Source organism: Panulirus ornatus, chromosome 24 (assembly GCF_036320965.1).
Source record: "Panulirus ornatus isolate Po-2019 chromosome 24, ASM3632096v1, whole genome shotgun sequence".
Taxonomy (NCBI): Eukaryota; Metazoa; Arthropoda; class Malacostraca; order Decapoda; family Palinuridae; genus Panulirus; species Panulirus ornatus.
Window position 1 is genome coordinate 16,585,197 of NC_092247.1, and position 26,630 is coordinate 16,611,826.

The 26,630-nt window shown below is 40.8% G+C and overlaps 1 protein-coding gene across 2 annotated transcripts in view; it reads left to right on the plus strand.

The window, feature by feature from the left end:
• Positions 1-26,630, plus strand: part of LOC139757124 (uncharacterized) — a 459,373-nt gene that overhangs the window by 346,967 nt on the left and 85,776 nt on the right. For both annotated transcript variants that reach the window (XM_071677224.1, XM_071677223.1), the window contains 3 exons: positions 4,214-4,420; positions 11,708-11,907; positions 25,481-25,581. In XM_071677224.1, coding sequence (XP_071533325.1) covers positions 4,214-4,420; positions 11,708-11,907; positions 25,481-25,581 — 508 coding nt within the window. The remainder of the gene's footprint in view (positions 1-4,213; positions 4,421-11,707; positions 11,908-25,480; positions 25,582-26,630) is intronic.

Genomic DNA, 26,630 nt, shown 5'->3' on the forward strand with positions numbered 1-26,630 from the left:
TGTATATCAAGCTTTTTAAACCAGGTATTCCCAATCATCAGTCCTTTTTCCGCACATAAATCTACAAGCTCTTCACCATTTCCATTTACAACACTGAACACCCCATGTATACCAATTGTTCCCTCAACTGCCACATTACTCACTTTTGCATTCAAATCACCCAACATTATATATATATATATATATATATATATATATATATATATATATATATATATATATATATATATATATATATATTATCCCTGGGGATAGGGGAGAAAGAATACTTCCCACGTATTCCCTGCGTGTCGTAGAAGGCGACTAAAAGGGGAGGGAGCGGGGGGCTGGAAATCCTTCCCTCTCACTTTTTTTTTTTTAATTTTCCAAAAGAGGGAACAGAGAAGGGGCCCAGGTGAGGATATTCCCTCAAGGGCCCAGTCCTCTGTTCTCAACGCTACCTCGCTAATGCGGGAAATGGCGAATAGTATGACAGACAGACAGAATATATATATATAGATAATCCTATGAGTCCACGTGGAAAATGAAACACGAAAAGTTCCCAAGTGCACTTTCGTGTAATAATTACATCATCAGGGGAGATACAAGAGAGAAATACAACAGTCAGTTGATATACATCGAAGAGACGAAGAGACGTCCTAGCTTCGTCTCTTCAATGTATATCAACTGACTGTTGTATTTCTCTCTTGTATCTCCCCTGATGATGTGATTGTTACACGAAAGTGCACTTGGGAACTTTTCGTGTTTCATTTTCCACGTGGACTCATAGGAATATCTTGATCACGCGCAAAATTGTGATCCTTCCCAATATATATAGATAAACAGACCTATACATATTTACACATGTACATAATTCATACTTGCTGCCTTCATTCATTCCCATCTCTACCCTGCCACATATGAAATGACCACCCCCTCCCCCTGCATGTGCGCGAGGTAGTGCTAGGGAAAGACAATAAAGACCACGTCGTTCACACTCAGTCTCTAGCTGTCATATATAATGCACTGAAACCACAGCTCCCTTTCCACATCCAGGCGCCACAAAACTTTCCATGGTTTACCCCAGATGCTTCACATGCCCTGGTTCAATCCATTGACAGCATGTCGACCCCGGTATACCACATCGTTCCAATTCGCTCTATTCCTTGCACGCCTTTCACCTTCCTGCATGTTCAGGCCCTGATCGCTCAAAATCTTTTTCACTCCATCTTTCCACCTCCAGTTTGGTCTCCCACTTCTCCTTCCCTCCACCTCTGACACATATATCCTCTTTGTCAGTCTTTCCTCAATCATTCTCGCCATGTGACCAAACCATTTCAATACACCCTCTGCTCTGCTCTCTCAACCACACTCTTATTACCACACATCTCTCTTACCCTTTCATTACTTAGTCGATCAAACCACCTCACACCACATATTGTCCTCAAACACCTCGTTTCCAGCACATCCACCTTCTGCCACACAACTCTATCTATAGCCCATGCTTCGCAACCATATAACATTGTTGGAACCACTATTCCTTCAAACATACCCATTTTTGCTTTCCGAGATAATGTTCTCACCTTCCACACATTTTTCAACGCTCCCATAACTTTCGCCCCCTCCCCCACTCTGTGACTCACCTCTGCTTCCATGGTTCCATCTGCTGCCAAATCCACTCCCAGATATCTAAAACACTTCTTCCTCCAGTTTTTCTCCATTCATACTTACCTCCCAATTGACTTGTCCCTTAACCCTACTGTACCTAATAACCTTGCTCTTATTCACATTTACTCTCAGCTTTCTTTTTTCACACACTTTACCAAACTCAGTCACCAGCTTCTGCAGTTTCCCACTCGAATCAGCCACCATCGCTGTATCATCAGCGAACAACAACTGACTTGCTTCCCAAGCTCTCTCACCCACAGCAGACTGATGCTTGCCCCGTTCTCCAAAACTCTTGCATTTACCTCCCTAACAACCCCATCCATAAACAAGTAAAACAGCCATGAAGACATCATGCACCCCTTCCGCAAACCTGACATTCACTGAGAACCAATCACTTTCCTCTCTTCCTACTTGTACGCATGCCTTACATCCTCGATAAAAACTTTTCACTGCTTCTAACAACTTGTCTCCCACACCATATATTCTTAACACTTTCCACAGAGCATCTCTATCATTTCTATCATATGCCTTCTCCAGATCCATAAATGCTACATACAAATCCATTTGCTTTTCTAAGTATTTCTCACATACATTCTTCAAAGCAAACACCTGATCCACACATCCTCTACCACTTCTGAAACCACACTGCTCTTCCCCAATCTTATGCTCTGTACATGCCTTCACCCTCTCAATCAATACCCTCCCATATAGTTTCCCAGGAATACTCAACAAACTTATACCTCTGTAATTTGAGCACTCACCTTTATCCCCTTTGCCTTTGTACAGTGGCACTATACATGCATTCTGCCAATCCTGAAGCTTCTCACCATGAGTCATACATAATAATAATAGTAATAATAATGATAATGATAATAATAATGATCATAATAATAATGATATCCCTGGGGATAGGGGATTAAGAGTACTTCCCACGTATTCCCTGCGTGTCGTAGAAGGCGACTAAAAGGGGAGGGAGCGGGGGGCTGGAAATCCTCCCCTCTCGGTTTTTTTTTAATTTTCCAAAAGAAGGAGCAGAGAATTGGGCCAGGTGAGGGTATTCCCTCAAAGGCCCAGTCCTCTGTTCTTGGCGCTACCTCGCTGATGCGGGAAATGGCGAATAGTTTGAAAGAAAAGAAAGAATAATAATGATAATAATAATGATAATGATAATAACAATGATAATAAACAGTTTATTGAATTCAGGCAGCCTTTTGGCTGAAAAACGTGATTTTGATATTACAGGTCTGGGATGGTCCTGATTGTAAATTGTTAACTAATGATAAATGAGCTTAAGATTAAGTTAGGGCTGGATTCTTCTGTGCTGTGCTTAAGCTCATGAGAGGTGTACATCTATCTATCCTGATCAAAAGTGGCAGATATACAGGAAGTTTTACAAAGTAGACTCTTTGCACATTATGCACCAAATAATGATTAGTTGAACAATAAGTGATGGATAATTTCACATTGATTAAAGTACAATGCTCTAGTAATTGACATATCACATAACTAACCTAAGAGGAAACTAACTTATTCACTTGCTCAGCTAAGTATCTGTTCATGGATTGGTTTTGATGGTCACAGTTGTAGATATAGGGCTGTTCTTATATCTGTATCTGTGAGCTCTGATTGGCACAGAGCAGTTTTGGTGATGAATGACTATCCATGGGGATGGAGCATCATGAGGGTGGAGGTCTTGGGAACTGGGTGTGTCAGCAGTTTATTGACAAACTGCCATATGAGCTGTTGGTGTTGGATGGAAAGGGTGGACAAGTTCAGTGAGATGATTGTGCATGCTCTTATATGTACTCTTTCAAGCAGGTCCCTCTGTGCAGCTGTAAGGTGGAGGACTAGGTTGGTACACTGTGTGATCTCAGTTGACAGAGAAGATAGAGATGGTATGAGGAAGATTTGAGGATAGGTCTGACGTGACTCTTATAGTGCGTGTATGACAAAACTTAACTCACACAGCTCATTCTTTGTAACTAGAAGTTCCTGTGGTGAGCACTATGGCCTAGCCCAGCCTTTTAGCAAAATGGTAGGAGCAGTAGATGGAAGTAGTAGGTAGGAACATTTAGGCAAGAGCATTAGATAAAAACATTCGATAGAAGTAGCCAATAGCAATCTTAGGTAGGAGCCTCTGCATACACTGCACTAGAATTGCCTGCTGCCAGTAACCTGGTAAGGGTGAGGCATGAAGGCTAAGAATCGGCACTGGAGCTCACTAGTCATGGAGACTCTATTGCTGTGGTCACTCCCTTGAGGGTGTTTCAGTTGGAACAGGTGTCAGAGATATAGATAGATAGATAGATAGATAGGTAGATAGATAGATAGATGACATGGCGTGCTCTTTTTTTTTCCCATTTGTTGGTGAAGAGTCTTCATCGCACTGCACTCAGTCATGCAAGTTAGTGGAATTTGCATGATCAGTTGGTGCTCATGTTTATATACTATATAAATGTTTGGTTACTAAATCAGTTGTTATCACTGAATGGATATTCCCAGGATCATTTTACTTTGAGTAAATAATTCTGTATGATCTTTGTCAAATGATTTCTGTACTCACTAGGGAGATGACAGAGCTTCAGAGAACAGCAGCAACAAAAGATGCAGAAGCCCAGGAACAAGCCTTGAGTGCAGAAGTGGGAGCTCAGAAACAGCTTGAAGCAGCATTGGCTGAAGCACAAATACAAGGACGAAAGGAACAAGAAGCCCTTGTGGCTCAGGTGCTAGAGCTTCAGGATGCACTTAGTCAATCAGAAAACCAGGCCAATAGGTAATGGAAGTATTTTAGTTTGTAATTAAAGAAAAATTGTGAAAGCAGTGATATCACAGCCTGTTGAGATGATATCTATCTTTTTATATCTCTGACACCCGTTCCCTCTGGGAACTCCAATCAAGTCCCATAAGTCTACACTTATCCCTGTTATTTTGCCATTTGCATACACCATTCAATTCATTCCTCCATTATTTCTCTCGCTCCAGAGTTCCTCCACCCTATTTGCCCATGTCACAGGTAGTCTTCCACTCACACCAACCTCTTTAATTGTACTAGCATACACTCTCCTTATAAACTCCCAGTCTTGCATTCTTTCCACATGCCCAAACCACTTCAAAGTATTACATTTCAGTCATTCTACCACTCCACAAATCATTCCATATGTAATACGTGCCATACTTCATCTCACATACACCTCCTTATTTCTTTCTTCACTTAGTCATACCACATGCTCTTCTCAAATAGCTCATTTCCACAGCCTGGATTCTTGACCTCTGTGACACATTCTGTGTCCATGTTCCAGCTGCATAGATCATGGTTGGGAGGACTATGCTGTCCCTTAATCCTCTCTTCACTTCCATACTTACACTTCTACCCTTCATTATTCTATTGAGGGACCCAATAACTCTTCTACCCTGAACTGCTCTCTCCCTTATCTCTCCTTCCATTTCACTACACTTACCCAGAACAGCTTCTAAGTACTTAATTCTCTTATTTCTTTTTCCTCCTTCATCTAAAGCACAATTTAGTATGCTTTCTTTCACTCTGTATGGTTTTACTAGATCTATATTTTCACTTTGTGTCCTTTCAAACACCTTTACTTTACTTTTACTTACATTTATCTTCAATCGCCTGTACTTACACATATCATGAAACACACTTTCAACCCTCTGCAGCTCCTCTTCACTCTCAGTGAGAGGGTCAGAGAGAATGGTTTGGTTAAAAGAGAAGAGGCAGTGAAAGCTTTGAAGAAGATGAAAGCCGGTAAGGTGGCGGCTTTGGATGATATTGCCGTGGAATTTATTAAAAAAGGGGGTGACTGTGTTGTTGACTGGTTGGTGAGGATATTCAATATATGTATGGTTCATGGTGAAGTGCCTGAGGATTGATGGAATGCATGCATAGTGCCGTTGTACAAAGGCTAAGGGGATAAAGGTGAGTGTTCAAATTACAGAGTTTGTTGAGCATTTCTGGGAAATTATATGGGAGGGTATTGATTGAGAGGGTAAAGGCATGTACAGAGCATCAGATTGGGGAAGAGCAGTGTGGTTTCAGAAGTGGTAGAGGATGTGTGGATCAGATGTTTGCTTTGAAGAATGTATGTGAGAAATACTTGGAAAAACAGATGGATTTGTATGTAGCATTTATGGATCTGGAGAAGACATATGATAGAGTTTAGAGATGTTCTTTGGAAGGTATTAAGAGTATATGGTGTGGGAGGTAAGTTGCTAGAGGCAGTGAAAAGTTTTTATTGAGGATGTAAGGCATATGTACTAGTAGGAAGAGAGGAAAGTGATTGGTTCCCAGTGAATGTCGGTTTGCGGCAAGGATGCTTGGTGTCTCCATGGTTGTTTAATTAGTTTATGGATGGGGTTTTTAGGGAGGTGAATGTAAGGGTTTAGATAGAGTGGCGAGTATGCAGTCTGTTGTGGATGAGGAGGCTTGGGAAGTGAGTCAGTTGTTGTTTACTGATGATACAGCACTGGTGGCTGATCTGGGTGAGAAACTGCAGAAGCTGGTGACTGAGTTTAGTAAAGTCTGTGAAAGAAGAAAGCTGAGAGTAAATGAGAATAAGAGCAAGGTTATTAGTTTCAGTAGGGTTGAGGGACAAGTCAATTGGGAAGTAAGTTTGAATGGAGAAAAATTGGAGTAGGTGAAGTGTTTTAGATATCTGGGAGTGGATTTAGCAGTGGATGGAACCATGGAAGGTAAAGTGAGTCACAGGGTGGGGGAGGGGGCGAAGGTTGTGGGAGCGTTGAAGAATGTGTGGAAGGCAAGAATGTTATATCGGAGAGCAAAAATGGGTATGTTTGAAGGAATAGTGGTTCCATCAATGTTATTGGGTTGCGAGGCATGGGCTTATGTAGATAGGGTTGTGTGAAGGAGGTTGGATGTGTTGGAAATGAAATGGTTGAGGACAGTATGTGGTGTGAGGTGGTTTGATCGAGTAAGTTATGAAAGGGTAAGAGAGATGTGTGGTAATAAAAAGAGTGTGGTTGAGAGAGCAGAAGAGGAGGATGTATTGGAATGGTTTGGTCACATAGAGAGAATGAATGAGGAAAGATATGTGTCAGAGGTGGAGGGAACAAGGAGCAGTGGGAGACCAAATTGGAGGTGGAACGATGGAGTGAAAAAGATTTTGAGTGATCAGGGCCTAAATATACAGGAGGGTGAAAGGCATGCAAGGAGAAGAGTGAATTGGAACGATGTGGTATACCGGGTCAACGTGCTGTCAATGGATTGAACGAGGGCATGTGAACTGTCTGGGGTAGACCATGGAAAATTTTGTGGGGTCTGGATGTGGAGAGGGAGCTGTGATTTCAGTGCATTACACATGACAGCTAGAGACTGAGTGTGAAAGAATGTGGCCTCTGTTGTGTTCTCCTAGCACTACCTTGCATACATACACAGGGAAAAGGGGGGGTGCCATTTCATGTGTGCTGGGGTGGCAATGGGAATGGATGAAGGTAGCAACTATGAATATGTACATGTGTATATGTGTATATGTATGTATATGTTGAAATGTTTATCCCTGGGGATAGGGGAGAAAGAATACTTCCCACATATTCCCTGCGTGTCGTAGAAGGTGACTAAAAGGGAAGGGAGCGGGGGGCTGGAAATCCTCCCCTCTCGTTTTTTTTTTTTTTTTCCAAAAGAAAGAACAGAGAAGGGGGCCAGGTGAGGATATTCCCTCAAAGGCCCAGTCCTCTGTTCTTAACACTACCTCGCTAATGCGGGAAATGGTGAATAGTATGAAAGAAAGAAAAAAGAACGTTGAAATGTCATTTCATGTGTGGCGGGGTAGCAACGGGAATGAATAAAGGCAGCGCGTATGAATTATGTACATGTGTATATATGTTTATGTCTGTGTATGTATATAAATATTTATTCATTTATTTATTTGAAATGTATAGGTATGTATATGTGTGTGTGTGGACGTTTATATATGTATACATGTGTATGTGGGGCCATTCTTTCGTCTGTTTCCTTGCGCTAACACGGGAGGCAGTGACAAAGTATAATAAATATTATGAATAAATACGTTGAAATGTATAGGTATGTGTATGTTCGTGTGTGGGCATTTATCTATATACATGTGTATGTGGGTGGGTTGGGCCATTCTTTCTTCTGTTTCCTTGTGCTACCTTGCTAATGCGGGAGAGAGCAACTAAGTATAATAGAAAAAATGAAAATGGGTTTGTTTGAAGGAATAGTAGTTACAACAATATTATATGGTTGTGTGGTATTGGCTGTAGATATGGTTGTACGGATGAGGGTGGGTGTTGGAAATGAAATGTTTGAGGAGAATATGTGGTGTGAGGTGATTTAATCAAGTAAGTAATGAAAAGGTAAGAGAGATGTGTGGAAATATAAAGAGTGTAGTTCAGACATGAGAAGAGGGTGTGTTGAAATGGTTTGGACATATGGAGAGAATGAGTGAGGAAATGTTGACAAAGAGGATATATGTGTCAGAGGCGGGAACCAGGAGAAGCAGGAGACCATATTAGAGGTGGAAGGATGGAGTGAAATTTTGAGCAATCAAGGCCTGAACATACAAGAGGGTGAGAGGTTTGCAAGGAATAGAGTGAATTGGAACGATGTGGTGTACTAGGGTTGACATGTTGTCTGTGAACTGATCCAGGGCATGTGAAACATCTGGGGTAAACTATGGAAAGTTCTTTGGGGTCGAGATGTGTATAGGGAGCTGTGGTCTTGATGCATTACAATGACAGCTAGAGACTGATTGTGAACGAATGTGACCTTTTTTTTGTCTGTTTTCCTGGTCCTACCTCACTGAAGCAGGGGGTAGCGATGTTGTTTCCTGTGGGATGAGGTAGCACCAGGAATGGTTGAAGGCAAGAAGGTATGAATATGTACGTGTGTATATATGTATATGTTTGTATGCATATGTGCATATGTATATGTAAGAATATATTTTATTTATTTTATTATTATACTTTGTCGCTGTCTCCCGCGTTTGCGAGGTAGCGCAAGGAAACAGACGAAAGAAATGGCCCAACCCCCCCATACACATGTATATACATACGTCCACACACGCAAATATACATACCTACACAGCTTTCCATGGTTTACCCCAGACGCTTGACATGCCTTGATTCAATCCACTGACAGCACGTCAACCCTGGTATACCACATCGCTCCAATTCACTCTATTCCTTGCCCTCCTTTCACCCTCCTGCATGTTCAGGCCCCGATCACACAAAATCTTTTTCACTCCATCTTTCCACCTCCAATTTGGTCTCCCTCTTCTCCTCGTTCCCTCCACCTCCGACACATATATCCTCTTGGTCAATCTTTCCTCACTCATTCTCTCCATGTGCCCAAACCACTTCAAAACACCCTCTTCTGCTCTCTCAACCACGCTCTTTTTATTTCCACACATCTCTCTTACCCTTACGTTACTCACTCGATCAAACCACCTCACACCACACATTGTCCTCAAACATCTCATTTCCAGCACATCCATCCTCCTGCGCACAACTCTATCCATAGCCCACGCCTCGCAACCATACAACATTGTTGGAACCACTATTCCTTCAAACATACCCATTTTTGCTTTCCGAGATAATGTTCTCGACTTCCACACATTCTTCAAGGCCCCCAGAATTTTTGCCCCCTCCCCCACCCTATGATCCACTTCCGCTTCCATGGTTCCATCCGCTGCCAGATCCACTCCCAGATATCTAAAACACTTCACTTCCTCCAGTTTTTCTCCATTCAAACTCACCTCCCAATTGACTTGACCCTCAACCCTACTGTACCTAATAACCTTGCTCTTATTCACATTTACTCTTAACTTTCTTCTTCCACACACTTTACCAAACTCAGTCACCAGCTTCTGCAGTTTCTCACATGAATCAGCCACCAGCGCTGTATCATGTTCTGGAAGGAGGTAAATAAAGTGCGTAAGACAAGGGAGCAAATGGGAACTTCAGTGAAGGGCGCAAATGGGGAGGTGATAACAAGTAGTGGTGATGTGAGAAGGAGATGGAGTGAGTATTTTGAAGGTTTGTTGAATGTGTTTGATGATAGAGTGGCAGATATAGGGTGTTTTGGTCGAGGTGGTGTGCAAAGTGAGAGGGTTAGGGAAAATGATTTGGTAAACAGAGAAGAGGTAGTGAAAGCTTTGCGGAAGATGAAAGCCGGCAAGGCAGCAGGTTTGGATGGTACTGCAGTGGAATTTATTAAAAAAGGGGGTGACTGTATTGTTGACTGGTTGGTAAGGTTATTTAATGTATGTATGATTCATGGTGAGGTGCCTGAGGATTGGCGGAATGCGTGCATAGTGCCATTGTACAAAGGCAAAGGGGATAAGAGTGAGTGCTCAAATTACAGAGGTATAAGTTTGTTGAGTATTCCTGGTAAATTATATGGGAGGGTATTGATTGAGAGGGTGAAGGCATGTACAGAGCATCAGATTGGGGAAGAGCAGTGTGGTTTCAGAAGTGGTAGAGGATGTGTGGATCAGGTGTTTGCTTTGAAGAATGTATGTGAGAAATACTTAGAAAAGCAAATGGATTTGTATGTAGCATTTATGGATCTGGAGAAGGCATATGATAGAGTTGATAGAGATGCTCTGTGGAAGGTATTAAGAATATATGGTGTGGGAGGAAAGTTGTTAGAAGCAGTGAAAAGTTTTTATCGAGGATGTAAGGCATGTGTACGTGTAGGAAGAGAGGAAAGTGATTGGTTCTCAGTGAATGTAGGTTTGCGGCAGGGGTGTGTGATGTCTCCATGGTTGTTTAATTTGTTTATGGATGGGGTTGTTAGGGAGGTAAATGCAAGAGTTTTGGAAAGAGGGGCAAGTATGAAGTCTGTTGGGGATGAGAGAGCTTGGGAAGTGAGTCAGTTGTTGTTCGCTGATGTAAGAATATGTGTATATGTTGATATGTATGTGTACATTAATGGTGTTAATGCAGGTATATGTGTATATGAGTGGATGGGCCATTCTTTGTCTGTTTCCTGGTGCTAACTTGCTGATGCGGAAAACGGTGATCAAGTATGATGAATATACATAAATCCCTACAGAAACATATATGTTTTTTTCATACATACTCACCATTTCTCACAGTAGAGATACCGTTAAGAACAGAGGATTGAGCCTTAGAGGAAATATCCTCACTTGGCCCCCTTTTCTGTTCCATCTTTTGGAAAATTAAAAATGGAAGGGGAGGATTTCCAGTCCCCCGCTCCCTCCCCTTTTAGTTGCCTTTTACGACACATGGGGAATACATTGGAAGTATTCTTTCTGCCTTATCCCCAGGGATAAAACACATATATACATATAAATATATGCACATGTACACATTCATAATTGCTCACTGTCATCCATTTATGATGCCACCGTGTCCTGCGGGGAACAGCAGAAATGCATGAAAGAATAGAAAAAAGATAACATACATCCTCTTCTTTTCCCCCAAACATGATCACTGCCCTCTGTGTCAGCGAGGTAGCACCGGGAAAGAGACAAAGAAATGCCACAGTCATTCACATCCATACCTCAGGTGTTACATGTAATGCACCAAAACTACAGCTCCTCATCCACATCTGGGCTCCACAGGACCAATTTCTGTGAAATAGTCTTGATGTTACCCAGGGCCTCATTTTATAGGGTCTTGTAACCAAAGGATGTGCTACTCCTTTAGAGGGAGAAGCTTTTGTGAGAATACTATACTTCCATTGATACAGCCTCGCCAAAAGTGACTTTCCATTTGTGGAGTAACCTTGAGCAGGTAGAGTCCAGTAACACCAGTTCTTACTATATATTTTCAAATTAAAAAGGGCATTCATGTCTCTTATTACCCATGCCCAGTGGCCTCCTCTGTAAGATGAAATAGTCATTTTATGTACACTATAACCTATGCTTTTTTTGAATTGTCTAACGTCAAAAGTTTGCACATGTAGATTTTTGTATGTTTTGTCCACAGTCATTATTTACTGATTTTTTATCTATAGGAAATAATGCCAGGTATTCTTAGATACTGGTGAGCTGCATACTTTTCATGAACATTTATTATATCTTTTTTCATTTACTGTCAACAGGAAAGAACGCCAGCTGCGATTTGATATCACTGAGCTCCAACAAAGAGTGTCTGAAGCTGAAGCTCGGGCAGAAGAAATGTCTGGTGCAGTAAGTGCAGCAACAAAACCTCTTTTGCGTCAGATGGAGAATTTACAGTCCACTCATTCATCCCAGCAAGCCACATGGGAAACCCTAGAATCAACGCTTACACGTCACCTAAGTAAGCTCACACTATACTGTCAATGAGAGGGAGGGCTGTGGCAGTAGTACTGGTTCCTCCCACAACCTTTCCCTCTCTGTTAAACCTTCGTCTTTTTTTCTTCACTTTATCAACATTTTGTGGTCTCTTTAGTAACCTCTCCTCATTTGAACACTATCTGGCTGGTACCTCTTAATATCTGTCTGAGACGCAGTTGTTTAATTATGTTCTCACTAGTCCCTTTTTCATTATTTTTTTTTATTTATTTTGCTTTGTCGCTGTCTCCCACGTTAGCGAGGTAGCACAAGGAAACAGAAGAAAGAATGGCCCAACCTACCCACATATACATGTCCACACACACAAATATACATACCTATACATCTCAACGTATACATATATATATACACACACAGACATATACATATATACACATGTACATAATTCATACTGTCTGCCTTTATTCATTCCCATCGCCACCTCGCCACACATGAAATAACAACACCCTCCCCCCCTCACGTGTGCGAGGTAGTGCTAGGAAAAGACAACAGAGGCCCCATTCGTTCACACTCAGTCTCTAGCTGTCATGTAATAATGCACCGAAATCACAGCTCCCTTTCCACATCCAGTCCCCACAGAACTTTCCATAGTTTACCCCAGATCCTTCACATGCCCTTTTTCATACCTAACTATAATCTTCACTCACGATTCCAGTTTAAAGGTGGTGCTTTTGCATATTCCAACATCAACACACCTGTTACAGGCCTCAAGGACCTTGAGTCTCCAAACTTTTATGTTATGTGGCTTAAGGTCTGTCTCCCTACTTCCACACTCTTCCTCTGTTTCACCTATTGCTCTCAAATTCAACAAATTTTGTATCTTTCTTTAAGTATCTAAACTCCTGCCATGAGACTGTGACATCCTCTCACCAGCAAGCTGAGATCCTCTACCTCTGGGATTTCAACTTTCACCATAGAGAATGGTTGAATTCCCCCTATATGGATGTTTGACGGATTAAAGCCCTCACATTCTCCATTCTCATTGATTTAGAGGAAATTATCTCCTATCCTACCCATATTCCTGACTGCTGTGACCACTCTCTTAATATTCTAGATATGTTTTTCACTTCCAGTCCATCCCACTGTAAATATGCAATCTCGCCCCAGTTGGTTCATCTGGTCACACTCTCATGATCAAATCTATTCTAATGGCACTTCCCACTCCAGTAGCCCCTTCTAAGAGTAAATACTGGCACCTGAACAAAGCTGAGTGGAATAACTTATGTAACTTCTTTTCTGATTTTTCTTGGATGAATTACTGTCTCTTATGTATTGATGCTTCTGTCTCCTCCAAAGGCACAGCAGAGGTTATTTTTGTACGAATGGGAGCATTCATCCCCTCTTCCTCCTAAATGACCTCTTCATCCAATCCATGGTTCAACTGTTCCTGTTCTGAGGCCACTAAGGAAAGGAATTAAGCATGTTGGACTAGGAAAAATTCTTCTTACTCTGGCTCCTATTCAGCTTTTATCACAGACCATAAGCACTGCAAGCATGTTATCAGTTACATGAGGCATTCTTTTATTCAAAGGAAGTGCAATGATCTATCCTTATCATCTACTGATAGGTCTTTCTGGTCTTTAGCTAAGGGCATCTGTAACAACTTTTGTCACTCTACCTTCCCTTCACTTTTCCACTCTGACAGTACTATGGCTGTCTCTTTCTAATACAAAGCAACTCTCTTTGATTCCCATTTCCCCTCTGACTCCACCTTGGATGACTCTAACATTCCTTCTCCTCCTGATGCTACTCTTACTAATCCTATGCACCTTTCTGTAATTTCTTTTCGGACTGTCCAAAAATCACTTCTTTCTCTGGACACAAGCAAGGCTTATGGTCCTGATGGCATCCATCCCTTTGTACTGAAAGAGTGTGAATCTGAACTTGCACCTGTGCCTGCTCATCTGCTCTGTTTCAGTTTAAAAACCAAAACTTTTCCTTCTTCTTGGAAGCATACATTGATACATCCCATCTCTTCTAACTGGCGTCCAATTTCTTTGACACTTACCATTTCCAAAGTCTTTCAATCCCTCCTCAACTCTCATATCCTTAGACACCTTGAAAATCAGTCTTCTCTCTGATCAGTATGGCTGCTATAAGGTGAGATCCACTGGCGATATTCTTTTCGTATCTTACTAGTGTCTGGTCATCACCTCTGAAAGATTTTGGAGAGTCATTTGTTGTTGCCCTTGACATATCTAAGGCTTTTGAGAGGGTGTGGCATTGGGGTTTCATCTTTAAGCTCCCCTCTTTTGGCTTTTCTTTCTCACTTTGCTCCTTGATATCTAGCTTCGTCTCTGTTTATGGATCAGCCTCCCCACTTTTCTCCACCAACAGCAGTGTCCCTCAAGGTTCTGTCCTGTACCCCTACACTTTTTTCCCTTTTATCAATGATTACCTTTCCACAGATAATCTAATACACTCATACGCTGATGACTCAACACTGCATTCATCCACATCCTTCAGTTTTGCTCCCTCTTCTCTCACTTGATCTGCATCTTGTCTTGAGACAGTTTCCTTAATAAACTCAGACTTGGACAGGATATCTCAGTTGGGGTAGACAAGGTTTTGTTAAGTTTAATACCTCCAAGGCCCAGTTTTTACCCAACTCCCCATCGAAAACTCCTCACAACTCATGTCTCTCTTTTGACAGATCTGTAATTCCACCTCTTGTCTCAATGAACATACTTTAACACCCACTCTTTCTTGGAAACTCCACATTACAGGAATAACTAAGTCTGCCTTTAGGAAACTGGATGCCATGTTTATATGTCAGAACTTCTTAACAATTGCTCTGTTTATACAAGGGATTGATTCACCCTTGTATAGAGTACTGCTATCACTTTTGGGGTGGTTAGCTCTGCATCCTTACCTGCTGGAATTGAGTTGAAGGCAGTCCACCATATGAAATTTCCTCAGGCTAACTTCCAAACTTGACCCTCTTGCCGTATGCCACAATGTTGGTTCACTTTCCCTCTTCTGTAGGTATTATGTAGGGTTTTCTTCCCAAGAGCTGGCAGCTTTTGTGCCTCCACCACTAGCTAGACCACACAATACTTGGCAAGCTGCTGCGTCACATGATTACTGTATGGCTATCAGCAACTCAGGGGTGGGTCATTTTGATACTTGCTTCTTTCCCTACACGTTGAAGCTTTGGAACTCTCCACCTTCTCATGTCTTTCCCAATAACTTTGACCTGGCATATTTCACAAACCATGTTTTTCACTTTCTCAAAAATTAGTAAATACTTCCCTTGTCTATTCTTTTCCATTTCATAATTCTCTCTTTATTTCAGTTAAGGCCCAGCCTTGATGTGGACTTTTCTGTGACAGAAGCCTTCAACATGAAAAAAAAGTTTTTATATCCCTAGAAACTTAATATCCTGTTTATTTTTTTTTTTATTTTTTGTTGCTTCGCGTTAAAAGTCTTCAATTTTTCTTTTGTATTTCTTTACACATAATTGATTATTTGCTGATAACCTCGAGGAAAGTGAAACACGCTAAGTTCCCAAGTGCTCTTTCGTGTAATGACCACATAGTCAGGGGGATACAAGAATGAGATAGATGTAGAACAGTCAGTTGATATATAAGGAAGTGACATAGTTACAAGGAAGAGATGTTAAGATGCCATTTGTAAACAAGGGTCACCAGATGGTGGTGTTCAGGTCTGGCATCATGCCTGTCTTAAGATTTTATTGTTTGGACAGGAAAATGAAATGTTTACAAACTCTACCTATGACAAAGCTAACCAGTTTGTATAGATCTTCACTACTATTAATGTTGCTATTCTTTATGTATTTAACCCATTAAAGGCGGATGACATTACCTAACATTCATATGGTAGAAGCCATGCAACGTTACCTAACATTAGACCTTTGTTTTTTGAATTTTGGTTATGTGACATCATTGTCTTCTGCTATTATGACCTCTGTTCACCCTTTCCTGTAAACAGCTACCTTTGCTCACCCATCCATGGTCAGTGCCAGTGTTAGCTTTTATCTAACATTTGTATAGCAGTGGCGGGCAACAGTACATAATGTTGGGCCCTTTTGCATAATTGTATGGTGAAATTGGATGATGTGGCATCTCTGACATGTATGATCATGCTCTCTGTTTGGACACGCCTGTAAACACCCCCACACGCTCACCCAGCCAAGACAATGGAAGGTGCCTAGCACTCCTCCCCTCCTCTTACAGCTAGCTTTGAAACAGTATTGCATAAGTATCACCTCTTACCTTCATTTTTCATCCAATTTTATCTATTTATGTATGTATTAGCTTATTCCTTGATACTTTATTATTCCTGAAATATGTCGCCTTACATGGATGTATAAAAAAAGTCACCCTTCTTTAATGGGTAAATGATAGAAGATTTACTGATATTTCTCATGGTAAAGGAGTTACAGATAATAACTGAGTTAACGATACTCCAGTCAGTACAAAGGTTATAATTTTTAACAGGATTAAACAAAGTATTTGATTGTTATCCTGTTATATTATATTCATGTTGCTTAAGTCTTAAGATAAAGATCCTTATGAGTCTGCCCGACACGAAACATATTACAGCTTTTACAAGGGATTCTGGAAACACAGTCTGCAGAATTTTCTAGTGAGTTTTTGATGAAGATATTCTTTTAATTCTCCCTTGTAGTGATAATTTTACATACTTCCCAGGCTGCTCAAATCCTTTAATGTTAATGGAGCCTTATCATGTTTCGTTTTCCTTGTGGTTATCGGCAAATGCTCGATCATGCCCACCTCTATGACCTCTTGCAAAATTGAGAGAGCAGAAGAGGGTGTGTTGAAATGGTTTGGACATATGGAGAGAATGAGTGAGGAAAGATTGACCTAGAGGATATGTATATCGGAGCAGAAGGGAACAAGAAGTGGGAGACCAAATTGGAGGTGGAAGAATGGAATAAAAAAGATTTTGGGCAATCGGGGCCTGAGCATACAGGAGGGTGAGAGGCATGCAGGGAATAGAGTGAAATGGATCTATGTGGTATACCATGGTCGACATGCTGTCAGTGGACTGAATCAGGGCATGTGAAGCATCTGGGGTAAACCATGGAAAGGTCTGTGGGGCCTGGATGTGGATAGGGAGCTGTGGTTTTGGTTCATTACATATGACAGCTAGAGACTGTGTGTGAATGATTATGGCCTTTTCTCTCTGTTTTCCTGGCACTACCTCACAGAAGCGGGGATAGCAATGCTATTTCCTGTGTGCATGGTAGCGACAGGAATGGATGAAGGCAATCAAGTATGAATATGTACATGTGCATATATGTGTATTTATGTGTATGTATGTATATGTTGATATATATATATATATATATATATATATATATATCAGCCACCAGCGCTGTATCATCAGCGAACAACAACTGACTCACTTCCCAAGCTCTCTCATCCCCAACAGACTTCATACTTGCCCCTCTTTCCAAAACTCTTGCATTCACCTCCCTAACAACCCCATCCATAAACAAATTAAACAACCATGGAGACATCACACACCCCTGCCGCAAACCTACATTCACTGAGAACCAATCACTTTCCTCTCTTCCTACACATACACATGCCTTACATCCTCGATAAAAACTTTTCACTGCTTCTAACAACTTGCCTCCCACACCATATATTCTTAATACCTTCCACAGAGCATCTCTATCATGTGAGAAACTGCAGAAGCTGGTGACTGAGTTTGGTAGTGTGTGAAAGAAGAAAGTTAAGAGTAAATGTGAATAAGAGCAAGGTTATTAGGTACAGTAGGGTTGAGGGTCAAGTCAATTGGGAGGTGAGTTTGAATGGAGAAAAACTGGAGGAAGTGAAGTGTTTTAGATATCTGGGAGTGGATCTGGCAGCGGATGGAACCATGGAAGCGGAAGTGGATCATAGGGTGGGGGAGGGAGCGAAAATTCTGGGAGCCTTGAAGAATGTGTGGAAGTCGAGAACATTATCTCGGAAAGCAAAAATGGGTATGTTTGAAGGAATAGTGGTTCCAACAATGTTGTATGGTTGCGAGGCGTGGGCTATGGATAGAGTTGTGCGCAGGAGGATGGATGTGCTGGAAATGAGATGTTTGAGGACAATGTGTGGTGTGAGGTGGTTTGATCGAGTAAGTAACGTAAGGGTAAGAGAGATGTGTGGAAATAAAAAGAGCGTGGTTGAGAGAGCAGAAGAGGGTGTTTTGAAATGGTTTGGGCACATGGAGAGAATGAGTGAGGAAAGATTGACCAAGAGGATATATGTGTCGGAGGTGGAGGGAACGAGGAGAAGAGGGAGACCAAATTGGAGGTGGAAAGATGGAGTGAAAAAGATTTTGTGTGATCGGGGCCTGAACATGCAGGAGGGTGAAAGGAGGGCAAGGAATAGAGTGAGTTGGAGCGATGTGGTATACCGGGGTTGACGTGCTGTCAGTGGATTGAATCAGGGCATGTGAAGCGTCTGGGGTAAACCATGGAAAGCTGTGTAGGTATGTATATTTGCGTGTGTGGACGTATGTATATACATGTGTATGGGGGTGGGTTGGGCCATTTCTTTCGTCTGTTTCCTTGCGCTACCTCGCAAACGTGGGAGACAGCGACAAAGCAAAAAAAAATATATATATATATATATATATATATATATATATAATTGCATGTATGGGCATTTATGTATATATATATATATATATATGCATATGAGTGGATGAGCCATTCTTCGTCTTCTTCCTGGCACTACCTCGCTGATGTGGGAAACAGCCATTGAATATAATAAAACTAACGATTCTTTTTTTTTTTATACTATTCGCAATTTCCCGCAATAGCGAGGTAGCGTTAAGAACAGAGGACTGGGCCTTTGAGGGAATATCCTCACCTGGCCCTCTTTTCTGTTCCTTCTTTTGGAAAAAAAAAAAAAAAAACGAGAGGGGAGGATTTCCAGCCCCCCGCTCCCTTCCCTTTTAGTCGCCTTCTACGACACGCAGGGAATACGTGGGAAGTATTCTTTCTCCCCTATCCCCAGGGAAAAAAAAATGATAATATTTATATTTCAGCTTTTATTATTATAGTGACTGATATGGCTTGAGCGAAGCATGCTTAAATCTTGGCCATCTTAGGTGAAAGGAAAATAGGGAAAGAAAATACATAATAAAGAAATTAATCGGAGCTCTTCAGGTATTTGTATACCTGGCTCGTAATATTAGTAAGGTTATATGAAGAAGGGAAGATGAAAGATGGAAGTTAAGTACCACAGCCTTACTGTTTGAGGACAGAAAGAGGTGTTATGGCCAGTTATTCTTGCCAAAATGGTTAGTTTTCCTCATTAGCAATATCTGTTTTGTAGTAAGTTGGCTTGCACCACTATACTACACTGTACATATTTCCTGTTAACTTGCTTTTCTTATGTCACTTATTGTTAAATGAATAGCATAGAGCTTGGTATCAGTTAAAGATTTCTGAATGATTCTTCCATAAGGGATTTTCTAGGTTTCTAATTTTGTCCTTCTGAATAATGTTGGACAAATTTATGACAACACATTTCTGGGTCTTATCTCTAAACTGCCCTCCTTTGGCTTCCCTCCATCACTTTGCTCCTTTATATCTAATTTCTCTCTGGCTGATCTACCTCTGTGGTTGTTGATGAATGAGTCTCTTCCCCTTTCTCCATCAGCAGCGGTGTTCCTCAAGATTTATCTCCTACATTTTTTTCTTTTTATTGATTTCCATTCTTCTGCAAATAACCAAATGCACTCACATGTTGATGAGTCAATATTGTATTTCTCCTCATCCTTCAATTTTAGTCCTTCTTTTCCCACTCAATATGCATCTTGTTTCAACACAACTTCCACAATAAAGTCAGACTTGGACAGAATATCTCATTGGGGTAGATTAGATCTTAAGTTTAATGCCTCCAGTACCCATTTTCTGTCTGTCTTTCTTTGAAAACTCTCACAACTTTCCTCTTTCCTTCAACGGGTCTGTAATTCCACCTCTTAACTCACTGTAACATTGACACTGTTTTGGAAATCCCACATTATTGAAATAGCTAAGTCTGCCTCTAAGAAACTGGGAGTCTTGTTTAGATATTGAAATTTCTTTCTTCTGAACATGTGCTCCATTTATACAAACGATTGTATAGAGTATTGTTGTCGCATCTGGGTTTGCTCTAGCTGTACATCGTTACTTGACAGGGCTGAGTCGAAAGCGATCCAACTTCTAAACTCTCCCAGGCTAAATTTGTAACTTGACCCACTAGCTGTACAATGTTATGTTGGCTCACTTTTTGTTTCAAAGAGGTGTGTCCCACCGCAAGCTATACTGCGCAGTGCTCGGAAAGCATCTGGATCACATGATTACTGTGTGACTGTTGGCCACTCAACGGTGGGCCATTGTGATACCTTTTTGCTTTCCCAATACTTTAAAACTTTGGAGCTCTCCACCTTCTCTTGTCTTTCTCAATAACTATGACTTAGCACTTTTTAAAAGACAGTTTTTTCTATTCCAAAATTTGTAAATACTTTCCCTTATCTCTAATTTTTCCCTTTCATTAACATCTCTGAATTTCAATTATGGCCTGGCCTTGAAGTGGACCATTGTCTATAACTGGAAAAAAAACTGCTTGTTGGAGTAATGTCTGTATCTCTGCCACTGCACATCTCAAAGCTCTCTTGCTCTTTGACTTTCTTCTTTTCTTCCAAACTATTCGCCATTTCCCGTGTTGGCGAGGTAGTGTTAAGAACAGAGGACTGGGCCTTTAAGGGAATATCCTCACCTGGCTCCCTTCTCCATTCCTTCTTTTGGGGAAAAAAAAAAATCATATGTCCTGTTTTCTAAAACCTTTTTCTGTTAAAGACTAGAGGTACACATGTTCCCACTCCTTCATTGTAAATTTCAACAACTTTCACCACAGTAACCTGGTTTCTAGCTATTGAACTCCATATCACAATCCTTGCTATCATAGAAATTGTTGAGTTGCTTTTGGGAAATTTACAGTAATTAAGATGTTGATTGCTGTACTTTGCAACTCTCATTTGCTAAGTTTGTTCACCCTCTGCCACAATGTCTCTCTTCATAATTCATTTGCCACAGATCCCATTCTTCTTTTTTTTTTCCTTAACATTAGATTGCTCTTAGAACCTCCTTTAATGATCCTCTTTCCCCTTATCTGCATTGTACGTATCTTTGGTGAGTTGCTCTTCTGTATTTGTATCTCGAGGTTAGAGTTAGAACTGATTTCTAGGCATTACTTATGCTATATAGTTTGTTTATGTGATACATTGAGTGAGTGTATAGGAAACTTAGCAACAGAATAGTGAGTTTAACATTTCTTATGGTTATAAGAAATGTCAAACTGTTACTATGTTTACAGTTGACACCTTCTCTGATAACATTAGTTTCAGTTATTGTTGAAAGGAACATACTACAATATTTTTTTTTTTTTTTTTGCTTTGTCGCTGTCTCCCGCGTTTGCGAGGTAGCGCAAGGAAACAGACGAAAGAAATGGCCCAACCCACCCCCATACACATGTATATACATACGTCCACACACGCAAATATACACACCTACACAGCTTTCCATGGTTTACCCCAGACGCTTCACATGCCCTGATTCAATCCACTGACAGCACGTCAACCCCGGTATACCACATCGCTCCAATTCACTCTATTCCTTGCCCTCCTTTCACCCTCCTGCATGTTCAGGCCCCGATCACACAAAATCTTCTTCACTCCATCCTTCCACCTCCAATTTGGTCTCCCTCTCTCCTTGTTCCCTCCACCTCTGACACATATATCCTCTTGGTCAATCTTTCCTCACTCATTCTCTCCATGTGCCCAAACCATTTCAAAACACCCTCTTCTGCTCTCTCAACCATGTTTTTTTTATTTCCACACATCTCTCTTACCCTTACGTTACTTACTCGATCAAACCACCTCACACCACACATTGTCCTCAAACATCTCATTTCCAGCACATCCATCCTCCTGCGCACAACTCTATCCATAGCCCACGCCTCGCAACCATACAACATTGTTGGAACCACTATTCCTTCAAACATACCCATTTTTGCTTTCCGAGATAATGTTCTCGACTTCCACACATTCTTCAAGGCTCCCAGAATTTTCGCCCCCTCCCCCACTCTATGATCCACTTCCGCTTCCATGGTTCCATCCGCTGCTAGATCCACTCCCAGATATCTAAAACACTTCACTTCCTCCAGTTTTTCTCCATTCAAACTCACCTCCCAATTGACTTGACCCTCAACCCTACTGTACCTAATAACCTTGCTCTTATTCACATTTACTCTTAACTTTCTTCTTTCACACACTTTACCAAACTCAGTCACCAGCTTCTGATGTTTTTAGATGTGATATTATTTTTGATATTTGTTCTAGTTTGGTTTTTAGATGTGATATTAGTTTTGATATTTGTTCTAGTTGGTAGCAATAATGCTTTTCCCTGCCAATAAGATTTTTCATGAGTAGTGTTCTGTTTATGACCTGACCTTCATGGTTTGACATAGTACCCTGATGGGTGGTAACCTTGGGTTACCATATTCCATGGTCAGGAGGAACCTAACCATATGGGTGGTACTGTTTCCTAGGGTTACTCTGTTCCCTGTTTGCTTTTTTCATACTATTTCCACTCAAGAGACAGGTAATCATTAAGACCCTTGTGGTCTTGACTTTTTCATCTACATTTGAGGCATATATAGACACCCGATATTACGTTAATCTTTAACTTGCACACAGAAAGATCAATTAGGCTCATTTGCCCTGAGATATCTGTTATGGAAGAATACAGCACATTCAACACACCTGGGTTCCCACTTCACTATGCAGTGTTAACAGACAAGGTTCAGATGGCATAAACTGCCAGCAATCATATTTGAACTTAATAGAAGACCATGGAAGCAGAAGTGAATCATAGGGTGGGGGAGGGGGCGAAAGTTCTGGAAGCGTTGAAGAATGTGTGGAAGTCGAGAACATTATCTCGGAAAGCAAAAATGGGTATGTTTGAAGGAATAGTGGTTCCAACAGTGTTATATGGTTGCGAGGTGTAGGCTGTAGATAGAGTTGTGCAGAGGAGGGTGGATGTGCTGGAAATGAGATGTTTAAGGACAATATGTGGTGTGAGGTGGTTTGATCGAGTAAGTAATAATAGGGTAAGAGAGATGTGTGGTAATAAGAAGAGTGTGGTTGAGAGAGCAGAAGAGGGTGTTTTGAAATGGTTTGGTCACATGGAGAGAATGAGTGAGGAAAGATTGACCAAGAGGCTATATGTGTCAGAGGTAGAGGGAACGAGGAGAAGTGGGAAACCAAATTGGAGGTGGAAAGATGGAGTGAAAAAGATTTTGAGTGATCAGGGCCTAAACATGCAAGAGGGTGAAAGGCATGCAAGGAATAGAGTGAATTGGAATGATGGGGTATACCGTGGTCGACGTGCTGTCAATGGATTGAACCAGGGCATGTGAAGCATCTGGGGTAAACCATGGAAAGTTCTGTGGGGCCTGGATGTGGAAAGGGAGCTGTGGTTTCAGTGCATTATACATGACAGCTAGAGACTGAGTGTGAACAAATGGGGCCTTTGTTGTCTTTTTCTAGCACTACCTTGCACACATGAGGGGGGAGGGGGTTGTTATTTCATGTGTGGCGGGGTGGCGATGGGAATGAATAAAGGCAGACATTATGAATTATGTACATGTCTGTTTATGTCTGTATATGTCTGTGTGTGTAGGTATGTGTATTTGCGTGTGTGGACGTGTATGTATATACATGTGTATGTGGGTGGGTTGGGCCATTCTTTTGTCTGTTTCCTTGTGCTACCTCACTAATGCGGGAGACAGCGACAAAGCAAAATGAATATATAGATATAGAAGAACATGAATAATGATGTTGACTATAATATCAGTGACTCATTTTTCAACAAAGGGAATATAGTTAGAGCAGTGTTTCTAAGCTGGATTTGCCTGATGACCAGTTGGTGTGGGCCTTTCCTCACCACAACCTCCTATTATTCCTACATGTGTAAACAAGCAAGAGATATGGGGATTCATTTTTACTCACAAATGACTGCTGCAGGGGTGAATAAAAGTGTGGAATCTGGGCCATTTTTATTTCCTTTTTGCTCATACAATCACTTGGGATTTTATCTTACTTTTGAACAAAGATAGTCTTTTCTTGACTGCACAGACAGCCCTTGACTCCCCCTGGAAATCATCTTGTGATGATCCCCTAGTGGATTCAGTACCCACTGTTCAATAAACACTGAATTAAAGGGACAATTTTGCAGTGGTGTCATTAGTTTTAATATCAGCAGCATACAAAGATTGAAAGGCTGTACCATTGTGCTAAAGTTAAGATGTCTAGGAGGTGTTTTATGATATGGCTGGGGTTGTTTATATAGCTCAAAGTACTCATGTTTTATATGTTGTCCTCCATGGATAATATCTGTTTTACCCTGGCTCTGTTCTAAAAAGATTAAGGAGTGACAATACCAAGAAAGGTGTCCCTCTACCAAAGAAAGTTTATTATTATTAATAAAAGGATTTACTTTATGCACACCAGAAATGTAATAGTTAAACTTACACCTTGCTGAATAACGTTGTGGATCATAAGATGTAGTCTCAATTGTTTCCATATTAATGATAATATTTATTATGCTGTGACTGTCTTAGGCTTTGCCAGTTCTTGCATATCCTTACCTCTCTGAAAATGGTCACTGTCTAAGTGTGGATCATGCTGCCATGCAGTTGACTGAAAAATGTAGTCAAGATGCTTTTTTTCCTAACCTTTTTGAGGAATTGATTGAAATGCAATACAGAAATGTGTGGCTTATCTATGCAGATATGTAAGCACACATGATTTCATTTTTGCTATACTTCATTATGTGTGATAGCAATATCTGTTAGAAAATAGAAATCATACAGATTTGTGGGAGCTACTTGTAAGAAATGAGTTTTCAGGTTCTTTTACATAACTGATCACTTGTCCTTTTAGTGTCACCTACATGGCATAACAGACACCAAAGGATCAATTTGTCCATCATTGTCATATTTCATTTATCCATCCATTCATCATCCAAATGTCATCTGGTCATCTATCCATCATCTCTGCTTTCATCCCTCATCCATCTATCCATCGTCTGGAGTCACACTCAAGTTTAGTAAGATGGAACTTGAACTTAACAATGAGAATTGGTTGAATACATTAAACTGTATGCTTTGTACTGTTTTTCCCATCACTTAAAGATTTGAATGGCAAAAGACCCATAAATCTAGTTTTGATTTTGCATAAGTTATGCCCCACATGAAACAGTTTGACACTGAATTTAGCCTAAGGACTGAATTAGAATGTTTTTGATATTTTCCAAGTATTGTTTTTCTCCTTTATTTTCTCAGTTCATATAACTATACTTTTGTGCAGGCAACATGGGTGTCCCATGGAAACCCTATATAGCTTATCACAGAACAATACTGAAAGGCAATTTTATTTGTGATAGTGTTTTAAATGCAATTAAAGATGTTGGACTTATTGTAACATGAATTTTATGTTTCATTCAGGTGAAGCACAAATGGCAGCGGCAGCAAGTAGTGAAAAAGAGAGAGCTACTCGAGAGCAGTATGCTGAATTAGCAGCAAATTCAGCAGTTCTTAAAACACAAGTAAGTTTTTTTGCTTCTTTGTCTTCTTTTAGTGCTTTACTCTTGTTGGTACAAATCTCGGGTATATCTTAGATGTTTAGAGATAGCAGTAGTGTTACTGAAGCACAAAGTAGCAGAAATTAAAGGATTTTTTTCCCTCATCATTATGTTTGTATTCTTAAGACATCAGTTGTGCAAAGCTGCTTGTTTTGCCACTTGTTTTCCAGGTTCCCAAATTCTTATAGCAGTAAAGTGATATATGCCTCATTTTCGTGGTAATTCCACTAGCACTAAGCATTCTTTATGAAATATTTTGGAATTAATGCTGGTAGGTCTGCAACATATGGTGGTACAGACCAGACTGTGTAAAGATAATCCACATGCCACCATCCAGTAAATATTGAAAGTGGCATTCATGATATAGACTTATATTTTCATACTTATATGCTGATGACAGAGTGGCAGATATAGGGTGTTTTGGTCGAGGTGGTGTGCAAAGTGAGAGGGTTAGGGAAAATGATTTGGTAAACAGAGAAGAGGTAGTAAAAGCTTTGCGGAAGATGAAAGCCGGCAAGGCAGCAGGTTTGGATGGTATTGCAGTGGAATTTATTAAAAAAGGGGGTGACTGTATTGTTGACTGGTTGGTAAGGTTATTTAATGTATGTATGACTCATGGTGAGGTGCCTGAGGATTGGCGGAATGCGTGCATAGTGCCATTGTACAAAGGCAAAGGGGATAAGAGTGAGTGCTCAAATTACAGAGGTATAAGTTTGTTGAGTATTCCTGGTAAATTATATGGGAGGGTATTGATTGAGAGGGTGAAGGCATGTACAGAGCATCAGATTGGGGAAGAGCAGTGCGGTTTCAGAAGTGGTAGAGGATGTGTGGATCAGGTGTTTGCTTTGAAGAATGTATGTGAGAAATACTTAGAAAAGCAAATGGATTTGTATGTAGCATTTATGGATCTGGAGAAGGCATATGATAGAGTTGATAGAGATGCTCTGTGGAAGGTATTAAGAATATATGGTGTGGGAGGCAAGTTGTTAGAAGCAGTGAAAAGTTTTTATCGA